General features: G+C 32.6%; 1 protein-coding gene and 1 pseudogene across 1 annotated transcript; both read right to left on the reverse strand.

Moving 5' to 3' along the window:
- Positions 1–5,029: 5,029 nt before the first annotated feature.
- On the reverse strand, positions 5,030–13,620 carry LOC100246272 (histone H2A-like; annotated as a pseudogene).
- A 134-nt stretch (positions 13,621–13,754) lies between these two features.
- On the reverse strand, positions 13,755–15,303 carry LOC104878696 (protein PYRICULARIA ORYZAE RESISTANCE 21). The gene is made up of 3 exons (XM_010649301.3): positions 15,220–15,303; positions 14,689–14,773; positions 13,755–14,562 (listed from the first exon to the last, which is right to left on the reverse strand). Exons 1-3 carry the CDS (start codon positions 15,226–15,228, stop codon positions 14,129–14,131), a joined length of 528 nt encoding a protein of 175 aa, XP_010647603.1. The 5' UTR covers positions 15,229–15,303; the 3' UTR covers positions 13,755–14,128.
- Positions 15,304–15,851: the final 548 nt, after the last annotated feature.

Genomic DNA, 15,851 nt, shown 5'->3' on the forward strand with positions numbered 1-15,851 from the left:
AATCCTTGGTACATCCGCTACTATGAGCACAGATAGTGACAAGATTCTTTCAGAAGTTGAATCATATGTCGCAACTTAGTGTTTTCTTCATGTAGTCAGCAATCCCAGTTTGCCAGAAGCTTGTTGATAATGTTGAGATGGGAATGTCATGACCAAATTGATGAAGACAATGTGTCAAGAGTTTGCGGTGACTAAAAGGAAGGCCATGAATGATGTAGGAAAGAGGTTCTGCAATGGTCAGTTCTTGACTGAGCTCAGTAAGCGAGTTTTTCATGAACAAGGTCATCACGAGGTTATAAACGTCAGCCACTACTCAGTCTGCTAAGAATGACTCTGTTATGGTCTCCAAGAAAAAAAAAAGAGTCAAGTGATGGTTCTGATTCAGATAGTAGCTCAGATGAGGATGATGAAAAGACTTCAAAGGTTGCTTCTTAAGCTAAGAAGCTGCTACCTTCCAGCTAAGAGGATGTTGACAAATTGTTCAGAAAAATTTAAGCATCATGTCTCTATTCATTTTGTTCGATTGGTTGTTGGAGTGATGCTGGTTATGTCAGTTTCTGTTGGCGTTAGTAGGACACCTTCCTGGGCCCTCATTGAAGAAAATCTCATTTTCTTAGAGGCATGGAGTACAATTGACCGTGCATATGTTGACAAAGCATTTGATGGTCACAGTTGGCTTAGCTACAAAGAAAATGCACTGCATAATGAACCAATGAACACACGAGAAGAGACATATATGGCAGTAAAGAAGATGATTCCCACACTTGATGATGTTTTCACTCGTTTTTCGGAGCCTGACAAGTTTAAGAGTTTGTGGTCTGGAACTCAAGGTGCTCTTACAGGTGTAGGGTCGTCAATTGGATACCCTACTAGATTTGATGGATCACCTGCTGGGCTTCTTGTTATTTCAACTGCTTTTGAAGGTCCAACAAATAGAGTTGACATGTTGTACAGAGGTGGAAGATGTCATTTCTATGAGTTTGACTGCTATTGTTATCCTCCTTGAGAAACATGAGATTGATCTAAAGCAAATTGGTGGCTAGAAATTGGCAGTGAACCGAGATAGACAAAAGCAAGTCCATTGAGACCTTCCTAATGCAAAATTTTGAGGAATCTAGTGATACTGACATTGAAAGATTGGATTCAGCAAGCTATCAAATGGGACCTGCAACAACAATGGAGAAGATGGTTTTTGTCACGATGAAAGCCATGTAGGTTATGATTCATGTCGTTAAATTCGCCCTAAACTTCGTTTGCGCCAAGACTACATGCTGTTATTAGAGAAAATGATGCGCCAGTAGTGCAGTGGCACCCCAGGCCCACTCCTATATAGCCATGCATGGCTACCCTTCATTTTCAAAGCCCACGTGCTTCTTTTTCTTTCCCTTCAAAACTATTTTCGAAAATCTAATTTTTAAATAATTTAATTTACAATTTTTCATCCTTAAAATTTTTAGGTCTCAAAAATCCCATTTTTCAATAAAATTTACAACCATTTTCTTTCCGGCAAGCATCATTTCATATTTTCCTAGATTTTTTTAAATGTTTTAAAATAAACATGAATTTAATTATATAATTCCAAATAATGGAATTTATGAAATTAATTCATGTAAAAATAAGTTGGGCTTTGGTGGGGACCCAACATCAATGATGCTTTCTTTAAAAAATAAATTTGAGTAAAATACAATATCTATTAGTGATGGTTTCTTACTTTGTTTAGTGACACAAGTGATATACTTTGTACTCATTATTGTGTACTAACCTTATTTTATGATAGTGCTTTATTGTTTACTGCTAAGACATGTTTTCGCTCTCACTTTGACTATTCTCTATGCTTGTTTTAACTTCCAGTGAATGATCATTTTGGGTCTCCATTGATTTCCTTACCAATTGTCACGTTTGTTTCATCTTATTTAATATAGACTCATTTTAGGGACTTAGAGGGGCGCTACGATTTTTACCGTACCTTCCTAATAAGTAACCTGACCCTCGAGTCTAGATTTGGTTTTTCACAAAATGTATTTTCCAAATAAAGAGTCATATTTAGGGTTTTCTTTATTATTTTGTTTTCCCTTTAAAAATAAAACAAAAATAAGTGGCAACTCCAAGTCATTTTATAAAAAAATAAATCTTTTTCAAATAAAAAGTGAGTTCGTCGTCGAATGGAAATGCATGCACAAAATGTAGGGTCCACAGACCCCCTTTAAATAGACCAAATTTTTTTAGTCTTCCGAAGTCAACCCAATGAAATGTGGAAACATGCCATGAGTGAGCTCACGTTCATTTCATCATCAAGTTTGTCGTTTGATAAAAGTACGACAGTTTTAAAAAATAATTCTTAAACAATTTCTAAATTATCATTGTAAAAAAAATAATTCCAAACTTATCATAGTTTTTACCAAATAGGAGAGAGAACGTTATTTCCTTTTAAAATCATTTATTTGAAAAACGATTTATATATTAAAAAAATCGTCTTTGGAAGATGTGTGGACCCCGCATTTCACTCGATGCGTTCCCACTTGACGGTGAAACTTGTTTTTTTATTTGTTTGGTGAAAATTTGATTTTTAGAAAAAGACTTGGGGTTGCCACTTATTTTTGTTTTATTTTTTAAGTGAAAAACAAAATAAGAAAGAAAAACCCCAAGTGTGACTCTTAAAGGAAAAAACAGGTTTGTGAAAACCGAGTCTGGGTCCAAGGGTCAGGTTATTTATTGGGAAGGTACGGTAAAAACCGTAACACCCCTCTAAGCCCCTAAAAATTGGTCTCTACTAAATAAGTTGAGGCAAGTATGGAAATTGATAAAGAAATTAATGGATACTAATGAAATGATCGAATAATAAAACAAATCGAGTATGAGAACAAACAAATAAATGAAGTAGGAGTGAGAACATATCTTAGCAACAAATAATAGTGTACTATCATGAAAAATATGTTAGCTCAAATATAAAGTTATCACACGCATATCAAAGAGCAAAACAAAGATCAGACAATATTCATTAAGTATAGCAATTGACAATCAGGAGAGAAAACTCATATGTGGGGCCCATCAAAGCCTAATTTATCTTGCATGAATTACTCTCACAAATTCCATTACTTTGGAATTATGAAAAATTCATTTTTGCTTATTTAAAATCAAGAGAAACAGAAAATTATTTGAAAATCAAAGAAAATTTATACAAGCGCATACCAAAATGAGAATGACAGCAGGCTTATTAAAATCAGGATTTTTGGCAACCTAAAACCCTAATAAATGATGAAAAGTTGTAGAAGTGAAAAAAATATTTGACAAGTGGAGTGGAACTAGAGTTTTGAAAATTAAATTTAAGAATTAGAATTTTGGAAATTAAATTTGAAGATGGAATTTTTCAAAAATAAATAAATAAATAATAATAACAAAAATAATAATGATTAAATAAATAAATGTGAAAATTGGAATTTTGGAAATTAGGAATTAAGTTTGGAAATCGGAATTTAGAAGAATTATTTAAAGATGAAATTTTAAAAATAAATAAATAAATAGAATAATAATAATAACAAAAATAACAATGATTAAATAAATAAATGTGATAATTGGAATTTTGGAAATTGAGAATTAAATTTGGAAATCAGAATTTTGCAGAATTATTTAAAAATGGAATTTTAAAAATAAATAAATAAATAGAATAATAATAATAACGAAGATAATAATGATTAAATAAATAAATGTGAAAATTTGAATTTTGAAAATTGGGAATTAAATTTGGAAGTTGGAATTTTGAAGAGTTATTTAAAGATGAAATTTTAAAAATAAATAAATAAATAGAATAATAATAATAATGAAAATAATAATGATTAAATAAACAAATGTGAAAATTAGAATTTTGGAAATTGAGAATTAAATTTGGAAATCAGAATTTTGAAGAGTTATTTAAAAATATGGAATTTTAAAAATAGATAAATAAAATAGAATAATAATATTAACAAAAATAACAATGATTAAATAAATAAATGTGAAAATTGGAATTTTGGAAATCGGAATTTCGAAAAATTATTTAAAGATGGAATTTTAAAAATAAAATAAATAAATAAAAATAATAATAATAATTACCAAAATAATAATGATTGAATAAATAAATGTGAAAATTGGAATTTTGGAAATTGGGAATTAAGTTTGGAAATCAGAATTTTGAAGAATTATTTAAAGATGAAATTTTAAAAATATATAAATAAAATAATAATAATAACGAAAATAACAATGATTAAATAAATAAATGTGAAAATTGAAATTTTGAAAATTGGGAATTAAATTTGGAAATCGGAAATTTGAAGAGTTATTTAAAGATGGAATTTTAAAAATAAATAAATAGAATAATAATAATAGCGAAAATAATAATGATTAAAAAAATAAATGTGAAAATTGAAATTTTGGAAATTGGGAATTAAATTTGAAAATCAAAATTTTGAAGAGTTATTTAAATATGAAAATTTAAAAATAAATAAATAAATAGAATAGAATAATACTAATAACGAAGATAATAATGATTAAATAAATAAATATAAAAATTGGAATTTTGGAAATTGAGAATTAAATTTGAAAATCGGACTTTTGAAGAATTATTTAAAGATATAATTTTTTTTAAATTAAATTTGAAAATAATTAAAGTTTGGGAAGTCAAAGTTTTGAAAATTAAACTTGAAAATGAGAGTTTTGAAAAATTAAATTGGAAAGAAATCGAAGTTTTGAAAATTAATTGAAAATTGAAATTTTGAAAATTAGTTTTAAAAGAAATCGGAGTTTTGAAAATTAAAAATTTGGGAAAATTACACTTTGATATCAAAATATGAAGAATTAAAGAGGATGAGACGTGGTAATGGGTAGGTTTTGTTGGTGGAAATCATCGTGGAATGATTCAGAATCAAAGCAAGTGGAGGAGTAAGGCTCTTAAATCAGACGATGGAAAATGGAGCATAAGAAAAAATGGTTTTTCATATCATGGCTGGCTTTTATGGATAAAAAAAAATAGAGAGAAAAAATTTGAGTAACGATGAAAACTGGAAATGGAGACTTCTAATATCATCCTCATTAAATGTTGTCCCCATGACAAACTAAAGTTAGCATTGGTGGCGTTTTATGAGAGAGATAAGAAGAAGACAAGTCTTTCTCTAACACAATTGATAAACTAAGCCTTTCTGGGAGAGTTGGTGGCCTTGGAGGGCGACTTGGGTTCCTTTGCTGTCTTGTCAATCTTCTTTGGCAAAAGAACAGGGTTGATATTCGGCAGGACACCACCATGAGCAATTGTGACACCAGCTAGAAGCTTCCCAAGTTCTTCATCATTTCTTACAGCCAACAAAACATGCCTCGGGATTATTCTATGCTTTCGGTTATCCCATGCTGCATTTCCAGCCAACTCCAAAACCTCAGCTGCTAGGTACTCCAGCACGGCAGCAAGGTAGACTTAGGCACCGGTTCCAACGCGCTGAGAATAATGGCCTTTCTTGAGGTATCTGTCGATACGACCGATCGGGAATTAAAGACCAGCCTTGACGGGGCAGGATACGGGTTTCTTCTTGGGACCACTGCCCTTCCTTCCTCCAGCACCCTTCTTCACCTTTTCAGCGGCCTCCACTTCTCGGGTACAATCGACAGAAAATCAAATTCCAGAGAAAAAAAAAAAACAGGAAGCACCGTTTGAAACGAGCAATTCGATATATAGAGATGGAGATAGAAATATAGATGTAGATAAATGAACAACCCAAAACAGAGTATAACTAACATCAGAAAAAAAAAAAAAAAAAAAAAAAAAACGAAATGGCTCATTAAATGGAAACCCATTCCATGTTGAAATCAATGGGTTCCAAGACCAGTGATTCAATCATCTCCTGCTGAAGAGTGAGCCATTTCAGATCAAAACATGAAAAAAAAAACAGTGCAACATCATATCCATTCCAAACAAATCAAACAGTGATCAGAATCCATCAAAAAGCCTGAAAAACATAGTGATGAAGAGAATAAATAAGGAATCTGCTTGGAAACGGTACCTGAAAGTGCTCATCCAAGCTCTGTTTTCACTTTCTCCAGAATTTTTTCCCTTTCCTGTTTTTTTTTTTTGTTCTCCTAGCTCTCACCTTCACCTGCTAAAAAAAAAACTCTTCCCCTCCTCTTCCACTCCTCTCTTCCCGTTTTTTTGTTTCTCTCCCCAAACAATCCCCTTTTTGCTCCGGAACTCAAAATCTCTATATCACTTCCTCTGGCGTTTCTCTTTCCGTCCGATCTAGCCGCCAAAATAGCTCACCCATGCTCTGTTTTCCTTTCACTTCCGGTCCCATCTGGCCACCCAAAAAACAACTCATTCTCTGGGTGGTCAAAAAAAGAATTCTTATCCAATTTGGTCCACAATATGATTTCTAAAATTCATTTTTTAAAAAAATTACACACCATAAACTTTTGAATAGACAATTTCTAAAAATTCCTATCCCTTTTTCTAAAATTCATTCTTCAAGAGACGATTTCTCAAAAAAAAAAAAAAAAAAAAAAAGATAAATTATCTCTTGAATAGATGATTTTCTCAAAAAAGAAAATATTTGGGAGATATCATCTCTTTAAGAAAAAAAAAAATCCAATTTTCTATATATTATAAAATTAGTTAATTTTATTTACTAAATTGAATATATAAAAAATTATAATTATTGAGATATTTATCAACAATAATATTTATAAAAATATAAATTATGTTTAATATTTAAATATTGATTTTTTTTATTATTTCTTTATTGATGGTTCATAAGAACAAGGTTATTGGTTTTTTACATTCATGATAATAATTGATTTTTTTTCATACTTTATTAATTGATGGGATATTTATTGGTTTTTTAGTATTTACATAAACAATATTATTGGTTTTCTTATAATCATGATAGCAGGTGATTTAGATTCTTTAATATTAAAAATATTTGATAATTAAGGATTGACTTGGTGTTTATATTTATGGTATTGTGTATTTGAATTTCAAGGCTTTTATTTGAATATATAATTTTTGAAAAAAAATCATTTCTTAATTTTTATTTATTCTTTTTTATTTGATTGAAACCTATAATATTAAAAATTGAAATAGATAAAAAAATTTATATGACAAAATGTTTCCTCAAATTTCTCTTAATAAAAAATAGTTAATTGTTGTAAATACAATGGTGAATGACCACATTGATGGTTATTTATGAACTCCATTTACTCATCTTTAAGATGAGTAATGAGAGTTCATATTGTGAAGCCTATAAAAGGCTTCTTACACCCCATGTAAGAAGTATCCCGAGCAAAAGAAAGATATTTTCTCTCTCTCATTCTCTCTCTTTCTTTCTTTCATTTTCTCAACATTTCTCTTCTTTGATTTTTTTCTCCCCTATATATATATATATATATATATAAATATATATTATTATTATTATTAAAGTAATACATAGTCATCTCTACTTTTATTTGAGTCACATTTATTCTCATTTTACAACACGTTATCAACACGAATTGCTCTGAAGGTAATTCTCGTATTTTAAACTTGAAGTTATTTATATAGAATAAAATTTTACATATTTATATTATTGTTGATTTGTTTTGTTACATATTGTTAAAAGTTATAAACAAATTATTTGATTTTGTTTATAATCAAAGTTATACCAATGCTATCATGTTATTATAACTTATTCTAATAATATTGTTTTGTCATATATATGAAGTTATTTGACAATGTCGAATATCACAAAACTCGAATTTGTGGCACTTGGACATTTCGGGAAAGAACTATCTATCTTGGATCTTTGATTCTGAATTACATCTTGATGCAATGAACCTTAGAGCTACGATCAAAGAAGGAAATCAAGTATCCCTGTAGGATCACGCAAAATCATTGATATCCCTTCGCTATCACCTCCATGAAGGTTTAAAAAATGAGTATCTTACGGTAAAGGACCCTTTTACTCTATGGAGTAATTTGAAGGAAAGATATGACCACCAGAAAACTGTGATTCTCCCAAAAGCTCGATATGATTGGATGCACCTAAGGTTGCAAGATTTTAAAACTGTTAGTGAATACAACTCCACACTTTTCAAAATCAGCTCTCAATTAAAGCTGTGTGGAGAGAAAAATCACAGAAGAAAACATGTTAGAGAAAATTTTTACTACGTTTCATGCCTCGAATGTGCTCTTGCAACAGCAATATCGAGAGCGTAGATTTACAAAATATTCTGAATTAATATCATGTCTTTTTGTTGTTGAATAAAATAATGATCTTTTGATGAGAAATCACTAGTCTCGTCCTACTGGATCTAAACCATTCCTTGAAGTGAATGCAATATCATCTCAAACTCGTGGACGTGGACATGGTCGTGGTCGTGGTCGTGGAAAAAATCCCTGATAACATGGTTCTTATAGTAATGATTCTCAGAAAATGAAAGCCTTATTGCACCACCAGAAGTGAAACAATACTGAGACAAAACAAGAAAATGGGAAACGTTTACAAGATAAACTTCCTAAGAACCATGAGAATAATTGTTATAGATGTGGTATGAAGGGGCATTGGTCGCGTACCTGTCGTATGCCCAAACATTTGGTCGACCTTTACCAAGCATCAATAAAAGCAAAAGGAAAAGAGATAGAGATGAACTTTACCGATGGTGATGGATTGTACCTAACCTACTATGACATTGATTTATTTGGAGGTTCCAATGAAAAAACAGGTCATTTGATAAATGATGAGAAAATTAACATTGATTGATGTTACTTTATATATGAAATAATATATATTATTATGTCTTATATTTACATCTGATTTTCTTTGTTATTTACATTATGCCTTGTTTTTTTTTTTTTTTTTTTGTATATGAAATTCATGTGTTATTTGGTCTCAAGATGAATGAGGATGATGTATGTCTCGCAGATTATGCGACCACGCACACAATTCTTCGAGATAAAAGGTATTTCCTCGAATTGACATTAATAAAAGCTAATGTAAGTACCATATCTGGTACTACAAAATTAGTTGAAGGCTCTGGAAGAGCAAACATAACGTTGCCAAATGGAACTAGATTCCATATAAATGACACTTTATATTCTAGCAAATCTAGAAGAAATTTGCTCAGTTTTAAAGATATCCGCATAAATGAATATCATATTGAAACTATGAATGAAGATAATATAGAATATCTTTACATTATTTCCTTTTTATCTGGCCATAAGATTATAATGGAAAAACTCCCGGTTTTCTCCTTTGGGTTGTATCAGACAACTATAAAGCCTATTGAATCATATGTTGTCGTGAACTAGAAGTTCAACGACCCAAAAATTTTTGTCCTTTGGCATGACAAGCTAGGTCACCCAGGGTCTTCAATGATGCGTTGAATAATCGAACACTCATATGGGCATCCACTAAAGAACCAGAAGATTCTTTCACCCAATGAATACTCATGTGCTGCTTACTCATAAGGTAAATTGATAATTAGACCATCTTTTACTAAAGTCATATCTAAGTCACCAGTCTTTTTAGAAAGAATACATGGGGACACATGTGAGCCTATTCATCCACCATATGGACTATTCCGTTATTTTATGATCTTAATAGATGCTTCTACTAGGTGGTCACATGTTTGTCTCCTTTCTACACGTAACATTGCCTTTGCTAGACTTTTTGCACAAATAATCAGATTACGAGCACAATTTCCAAATTATCCAATTAAGACAATACGTCTTGATAATGTTGACGAATTTACTTCTCAAACATTCATTGACTATTGCATGTCAGTAGGAATAAATATTGAGCATCATGTTGCTCATACTCATACCTAAAATGGTTTAGCAGAATCCTTCATCAAACGTCTCCAATTAATAGCTCAACCATTACTAATGAAAACCAAATTACCTACTTCTACCTGGGGACATGCTATTATGCATGCTACAACTTTAGTCCGTATTCGACCTACAACTTTCCATGAATACTCTCCTTCACAACTTGTGCTTGGAAAACAACCAAATATCTCTCACTTACGAATCTTTGGTTGTGCAGTATATGTACCAATTGCACCTACACAACGCACTAAAATGGGTCCCCAACGAAGACTTAGGATTTATGTAGGTTTTGATTCTCCATCTATCATAAGATATCTTGAACCTTTGATAAACGATGTTTTTACAACTTGCTTTGCAGATTGTCATTTTAATGAGAGTGTTTTCCCATCCTTGGGAGGAAAAATGTCGATTCCTGAAGAACGATGAGAAATTAGTTGGAAGGCATCTACTATGACCCATCTTGATTCTCGTACAAATCAATGTGAACTAGAAGTTCAAAGGATCATTCATTTGAAAAATCTTGCAAATCAATTACCAGATGCATTCAGTAATACAAAGAAAGTGACAAAGTCACATATCCTGGCTGCAAATACTCCAGCACGGATTGATGTCCATGTAGGACAGTTAACAAATGAATCTAAGATACGCCTGAAGCGTGGTATACCTATTGGCTCAAATGATGTAACAAGAGGAGAACCCAAGAAAAACTTGGCACTCTAGAAGAGGCCATCAAAATGACTGATCAGTTTAAAATTGATAAATCTATAGCCCTAAAAGAGGTACAAATAATGCAGAAAGCCCCTGAAGAGGCATATATTGAACAAAAAGCCCTTGAAAAGGCAATTATTGAATAAAAAGCCCCTAAAGAGCCATATATTGAACGAGAAGCCCCTGAAGAGGCATAGGTACCTGAAAATTGTAATATCTCAATAAGTTATGTACATACGGGAGAAAAATGGGATCGAAATAATATTGTTATTAATAATATTTTTGCTTTCCCAGTGGTCTCTGATATCATAAGAAATAATGAAAATCCCGAACCACGAAATCTGGAAGAATGTCGACATAGAAATGATTGGCCAAAATGAAAAGAAGCTATACAGACAGAGTTAAACTCATTAACAAAACAAGAAGTCATTGGACTTGTAGTCCAAACACCTGAAGATGTAAAGCCTGTTGGGTAGAAATGAGTATTTGTACGAAAACGCAATGAGAATAATGAGATCATAAGATATAAAACACGATTAGTAGCACAAGGTTTCTTGTAAAAACCTGGTATTGACTACGAGGAAACATATTCTCCCGTCATGGACGCAATCACATTTCGTTTCTTAATTAGTTTAGCAGTCTTAGAAGGACTGGATATGCATATCATGGATGTTATTACAACATATTTATACGGATCCATGGATAATGATATATACATGAAAATCCCTAAAGGATTTAAATTGCCTGGAGCAAATAGTACAAAGCCTCGTAGCATGTACACAATCAAGTTACAATGATCCTTGTATAGATTAAAGCAATCTGGACGCATGTGGTACAATTGCCTTAGCGAATACTTGCTAAAAGAAGGGTATGTGAATAACCCTATATGCCCATGCATCTTCATTAAGAAATCAGAAACCGGATTTGCAATTATTGCAGTGTATGTTGATGACTTAAATCTTGTTGTAACTCCTGAAGAGCTCACAAGAACAACAAATTACTTGAAAAAGGAATTTGAGATGAAAGATCTTGGAAAAACAAAATTTTGTCTCAGCCTGCAGATCGAGCATTTTCCAAATGGAGTTTTAGTACATCAATCAGCATACATTAAGAAAGTTTTGAAGCATTTTTATATGGATAAAGCGCATTCTTTAAGTTCTCCAATGGTTGTCTGATCACTTGATGTGAAAAATGACCCATTTCGTCCTTGCGAAAAAAATGAAGAGTTACTTGGTCCTGAAGTACCATATCTTGGTGCTATTGGTGCACTTATGTATCTTGCCAATTGTACATGTACAGACATTGCTTTTTCTGTCAATTTATTAGCAAGATACAGTTCAGCTCCAACTCGAAGACATTGGAATGACATCAAACATATATTGTGTTATCTTGGCGGAACTATTGATATGAGTTTATTTTACTCAAAGGAATCAAAGCAACAATTACTTGGATATGCAGATGCATGATATCTTTTAGATTCACATAAAGGTAGGTCACAAACAAGATATGTGTTTAATTGTAATGGTACTCCTATTTCATGGAGATCTGTCAAAAAAACAATGATGGTCACATCATCAAATCATTCAGAAATACTGACAATTCATGAAGCAATTTGTGAATGTATATGACTAAGATCTATGATCCACCATATTCGGGAATCATGTGGACTTTCCTTTATCAAAGGTGACCCGACAATATTATTTGAAGATAATGTTGCATGCATTGCACAAATAACATGGGGTTATATTAAAGGAGATAGAACTAAACACATTTCACCAAAATTCTTTTATACACATGAACTCCAGAAGAGTGGTGAAATTGATGTGCAACAAATACGCTCAAGTGATAATCTAGCAGATTTATTCACAAAATCATTGTCAACCTCAACATTCAAGAAGTTAATACACATGATTGGAATGCGTCAACTCAAGAATATCGACATGAGGGGGAGTATGCTTGTAAAGGGAGTTAGTGTACTGTATTCTTTTTTCATTCGTCCAGGTTTTATCCTACTAGGTTTTATTGGTAAGGTTTTTAACGAGACAGTCCTAACATACCAAGAAAAGAATATTGTACTTTTTTCCTTCGCTAGGTTTTTCCTATAGGGTTTTTCACTAATAAGGTTTTAATGAGGCATATTCTTTTAATATGATGGTCATCCAAGGGGGAGTGTTGTAAATACAATGGTGAATGACCACATTGATGATTATTTATGAACTTCATTTACTCATCTTTAAAATGAGTAATGAGAGTTCATATTGTGAAGCCTATAAAAGGCTTCTTACACCCCATATAAGAAGCATCCCGAACAAAAGAAAGATATTTTCTTCCTCTCATTCTCTCTTTCTTTCTTTCATTCTCTTAACATTTCTCCTATTTGATTTTTTTTCCCCAATATATATATATATATATATATATATATATATATATATATATATATATATATATTATTAAAATAATACATACTCATCTCTTCTTTTATTTGAGTCATATTTATTTTCATTTTACAACGTTAATCATTTTTTTAATTATATTTAATTTTCTTAGAATTACATCCCATCAGCATAAAGGATGTTACCGTCCCAGTTTAAGAGATCACATGGCCATGAAATAGACCGGAGTGACCTATATATGCAGCCGCCATAATTAGTACTCACCCACAAGTAGATTAATCCACAGAATATATACAGAGCCCTTTCAGCTGACAGTGGCCCCCTTAATGTATATCTCTGGTTGCTTTCAATCAACTTCCTTCCTCTTTAACTTTTTCGTTTTTCTTTGCCCGCAGGTACATTTCATATATTTAACTTTAAGCAGCTTCATTCCTTCATCAAATGAGCTTCTTCCAGGTTGGGACCATATGATGGCACTAGCCTTACATATCCATCATAAGATGGTGGTTGGTGCGGAATCCCATATCCAGGTGGCAGGGGCCACCACCACGTCCCTCATAGCATGACTTACAGCACACTCCAATTGGATAGATGAATGCTAAATACCCTGGCGGTGGCGTTGGCGGTGGCGGTGATCAAATGAGCTTCTTCCAGGTTGGGACCATGTGTTGATGATGCTACGGATGCATCCCTCCCACTCATTTCTTTACGTACAATCATCAAGATATTAGTCAACTTTGGTCCCTCGTTACTTTCTTTACCTCAGATTTGAATACGCGATTTCTTTACATACAATCATCAAGAAAATACTTGTTTGTGTACGTAGTGAATGCACATACATGAGACATTGACTTGCAGAATTGTATAGAACCTGAAAGATCATAAAGTTCACAAATGGTTGCAGAATTCTCCAGTACCAGAGTTCCATACCAGTACCTTGTGGGGTATTCTGAGGATTGAAACATTCAGGGCGTCTTCCAAAGGGCCCTTACAAAAGGTGCTTTTGATAATCTTTTTATTCTCCTTTTGAAGTGAATTATAAGCATCTAAGGATGAAATCAACATCTATTAGTCCACAAATATTATTGGCCTATACAACCTTTATGTTGTGGACGAGAAAAGAACCGAAAAGAACTGATCACCGACTCAACACCCAACTGAGAAAAGGAACTAAAGAAACCAGATAACGACAATCACGATGGAGTATGATTCACATGATGGTGCATGTGGGATTTTCTTCAATATCGAATTCACTGCGGCAACCATAGCTTCTGTCACAGCGACACCCAGAAGCCCAGCCATCATAGGATGGCACTGGCCTTACATATTCATTATAAGATGGTGGTTGGTGCTGAATCCCATATCCATGGTGGTAGGGGCCACCATCACGTCCCCCATAGCATGACTTACAGTACACTCCAATTGGATAGATGAATTCTGGATACTCTGGTACTGGAGTTCGCACCGGTGTCGGTGGCGGTGGCGGTGGCGGTGGCGGTGGCTTCTCGGGTGGTATAACCTCGATACTCTTGATGGTATCGCTACCTTTGTAGAAAAGCTTCGTTCTGATCATCTCAGGGTAGCTGCATACTACTTTGATTATCACCGTGTCTTCCTTCTCAATGAAAGTCTGGTCTCGTATTTCTCTTGTTCATAAAATTCAACATCAAAATCAAAACAAACAACTCATTTCTTCATCCCTTTAACATTGCCCATAATCTCAAAATTCAACTATACCAAACACACGCATATATATGTAAAGACTCACACCAGGAAATTTAAAGAGCAGTTTCTTGATCTTCTTGTAGCAGCGTTTACACCCTAGATTAACAACCTTCAGCTTCATTTTCGTAACCTGCGATATTATCAATCAAAAAATTAGAAATCATTGCAAGAATTATCCAATAATGTCAGTACGTGGTGCGGAGAAAACAGCAGATGAAAAGAACAAGAAAACAAAAACCTCACTCCAGGTTCCAAAATAAGTTTGATATTATAATATACTATTTTGACAACAAACAGTTTTCAAAACATGTTTTTACTTTTTTTTTTTAAGATGTTATCGCTTGTTTTCTATGGATAATTTTTAAAAATAATTATAAGGAAAATAAAAAATTATATATAAAAATTATTTCAATCGAAACCAATAAAATTCTAGTCATCTGACGAGTAATAAATAACAGAAGGCCAAACCCGAATGATATATACACGGCGGATATATATAAACTAGCGAGAAAATATGAAATTCAAATGAAAAAATCAAATGCGTGAAGGAAGTGAAGAGATTAGAGGAACAGAGACCTCTGCCATAGCTGTGAGAGATGGGATCCTAGCTCAGAATTCAGAATTGAGTCGAAGGAAGAAAAAGATTGGTTTATTAAGTGGCTACGCTGAGGTGACCCCCTTTAAATAGACCAAACTTTTTTACTCAACAGAAGTCAACCCAATGAAATGCGGAAACGTGGCATGAGTGAGCTCAAGTTCGTATCATCATCAAGTTTATCGTTATATCGGATGGCTGACAATTGTTGACTCTACCTCGTTTTGTCTGCATGAGCTGGTTTGATCAATCGATTCAATCCCTCCCACTTGTTCGGCTGAAATCAATATTAAAATATCGCTTGTCAGGCTCATGAGGTACAAGATATATCTGCATGAGCTGGCGCTTCGAGAGACCCCTCTCACCGTCCTACCGTTCCCCCTCAAAAATGAGATTTTTCACAAGAGTCGGTGATTTTAAAAAATAAATTTTAAATTATCGCTTCTTTCTCGTTTTTCTATTTTTCATCATTAATTATTGCACGAATCATAACAATAAATTATAAATAAAAAATCATATCTTCAAAAAACGATTTTAAAAAAATTATATGAAAAATCATCTTTTTAAGAGATGATTTTTCACAAATAAAAAATTAAAAAATAAAAAATCCTCT

Source organism: Vitis vinifera, chromosome 10 (genome assembly GCF_030704535.1).
Source record: "Vitis vinifera cultivar Pinot Noir 40024 chromosome 10, ASM3070453v1".
NCBI classification, from domain to species: domain Eukaryota; kingdom Viridiplantae; phylum Streptophyta; class Magnoliopsida; order Vitales; family Vitaceae; genus Vitis; species Vitis vinifera.

What these genes read in the sequence shown, in the direction of transcription:
- LOC104878696 (XM_010649301.3), bottom strand. An exon ending in ACTGCTCTTTAAATTTCCTG is followed by an intron (nt 14,563 to 14,688) that starts GTGTGAGTCTTT and finishes TATGAACAAGAG; the next exon opens with AAATACGAGACCAGACTTTC.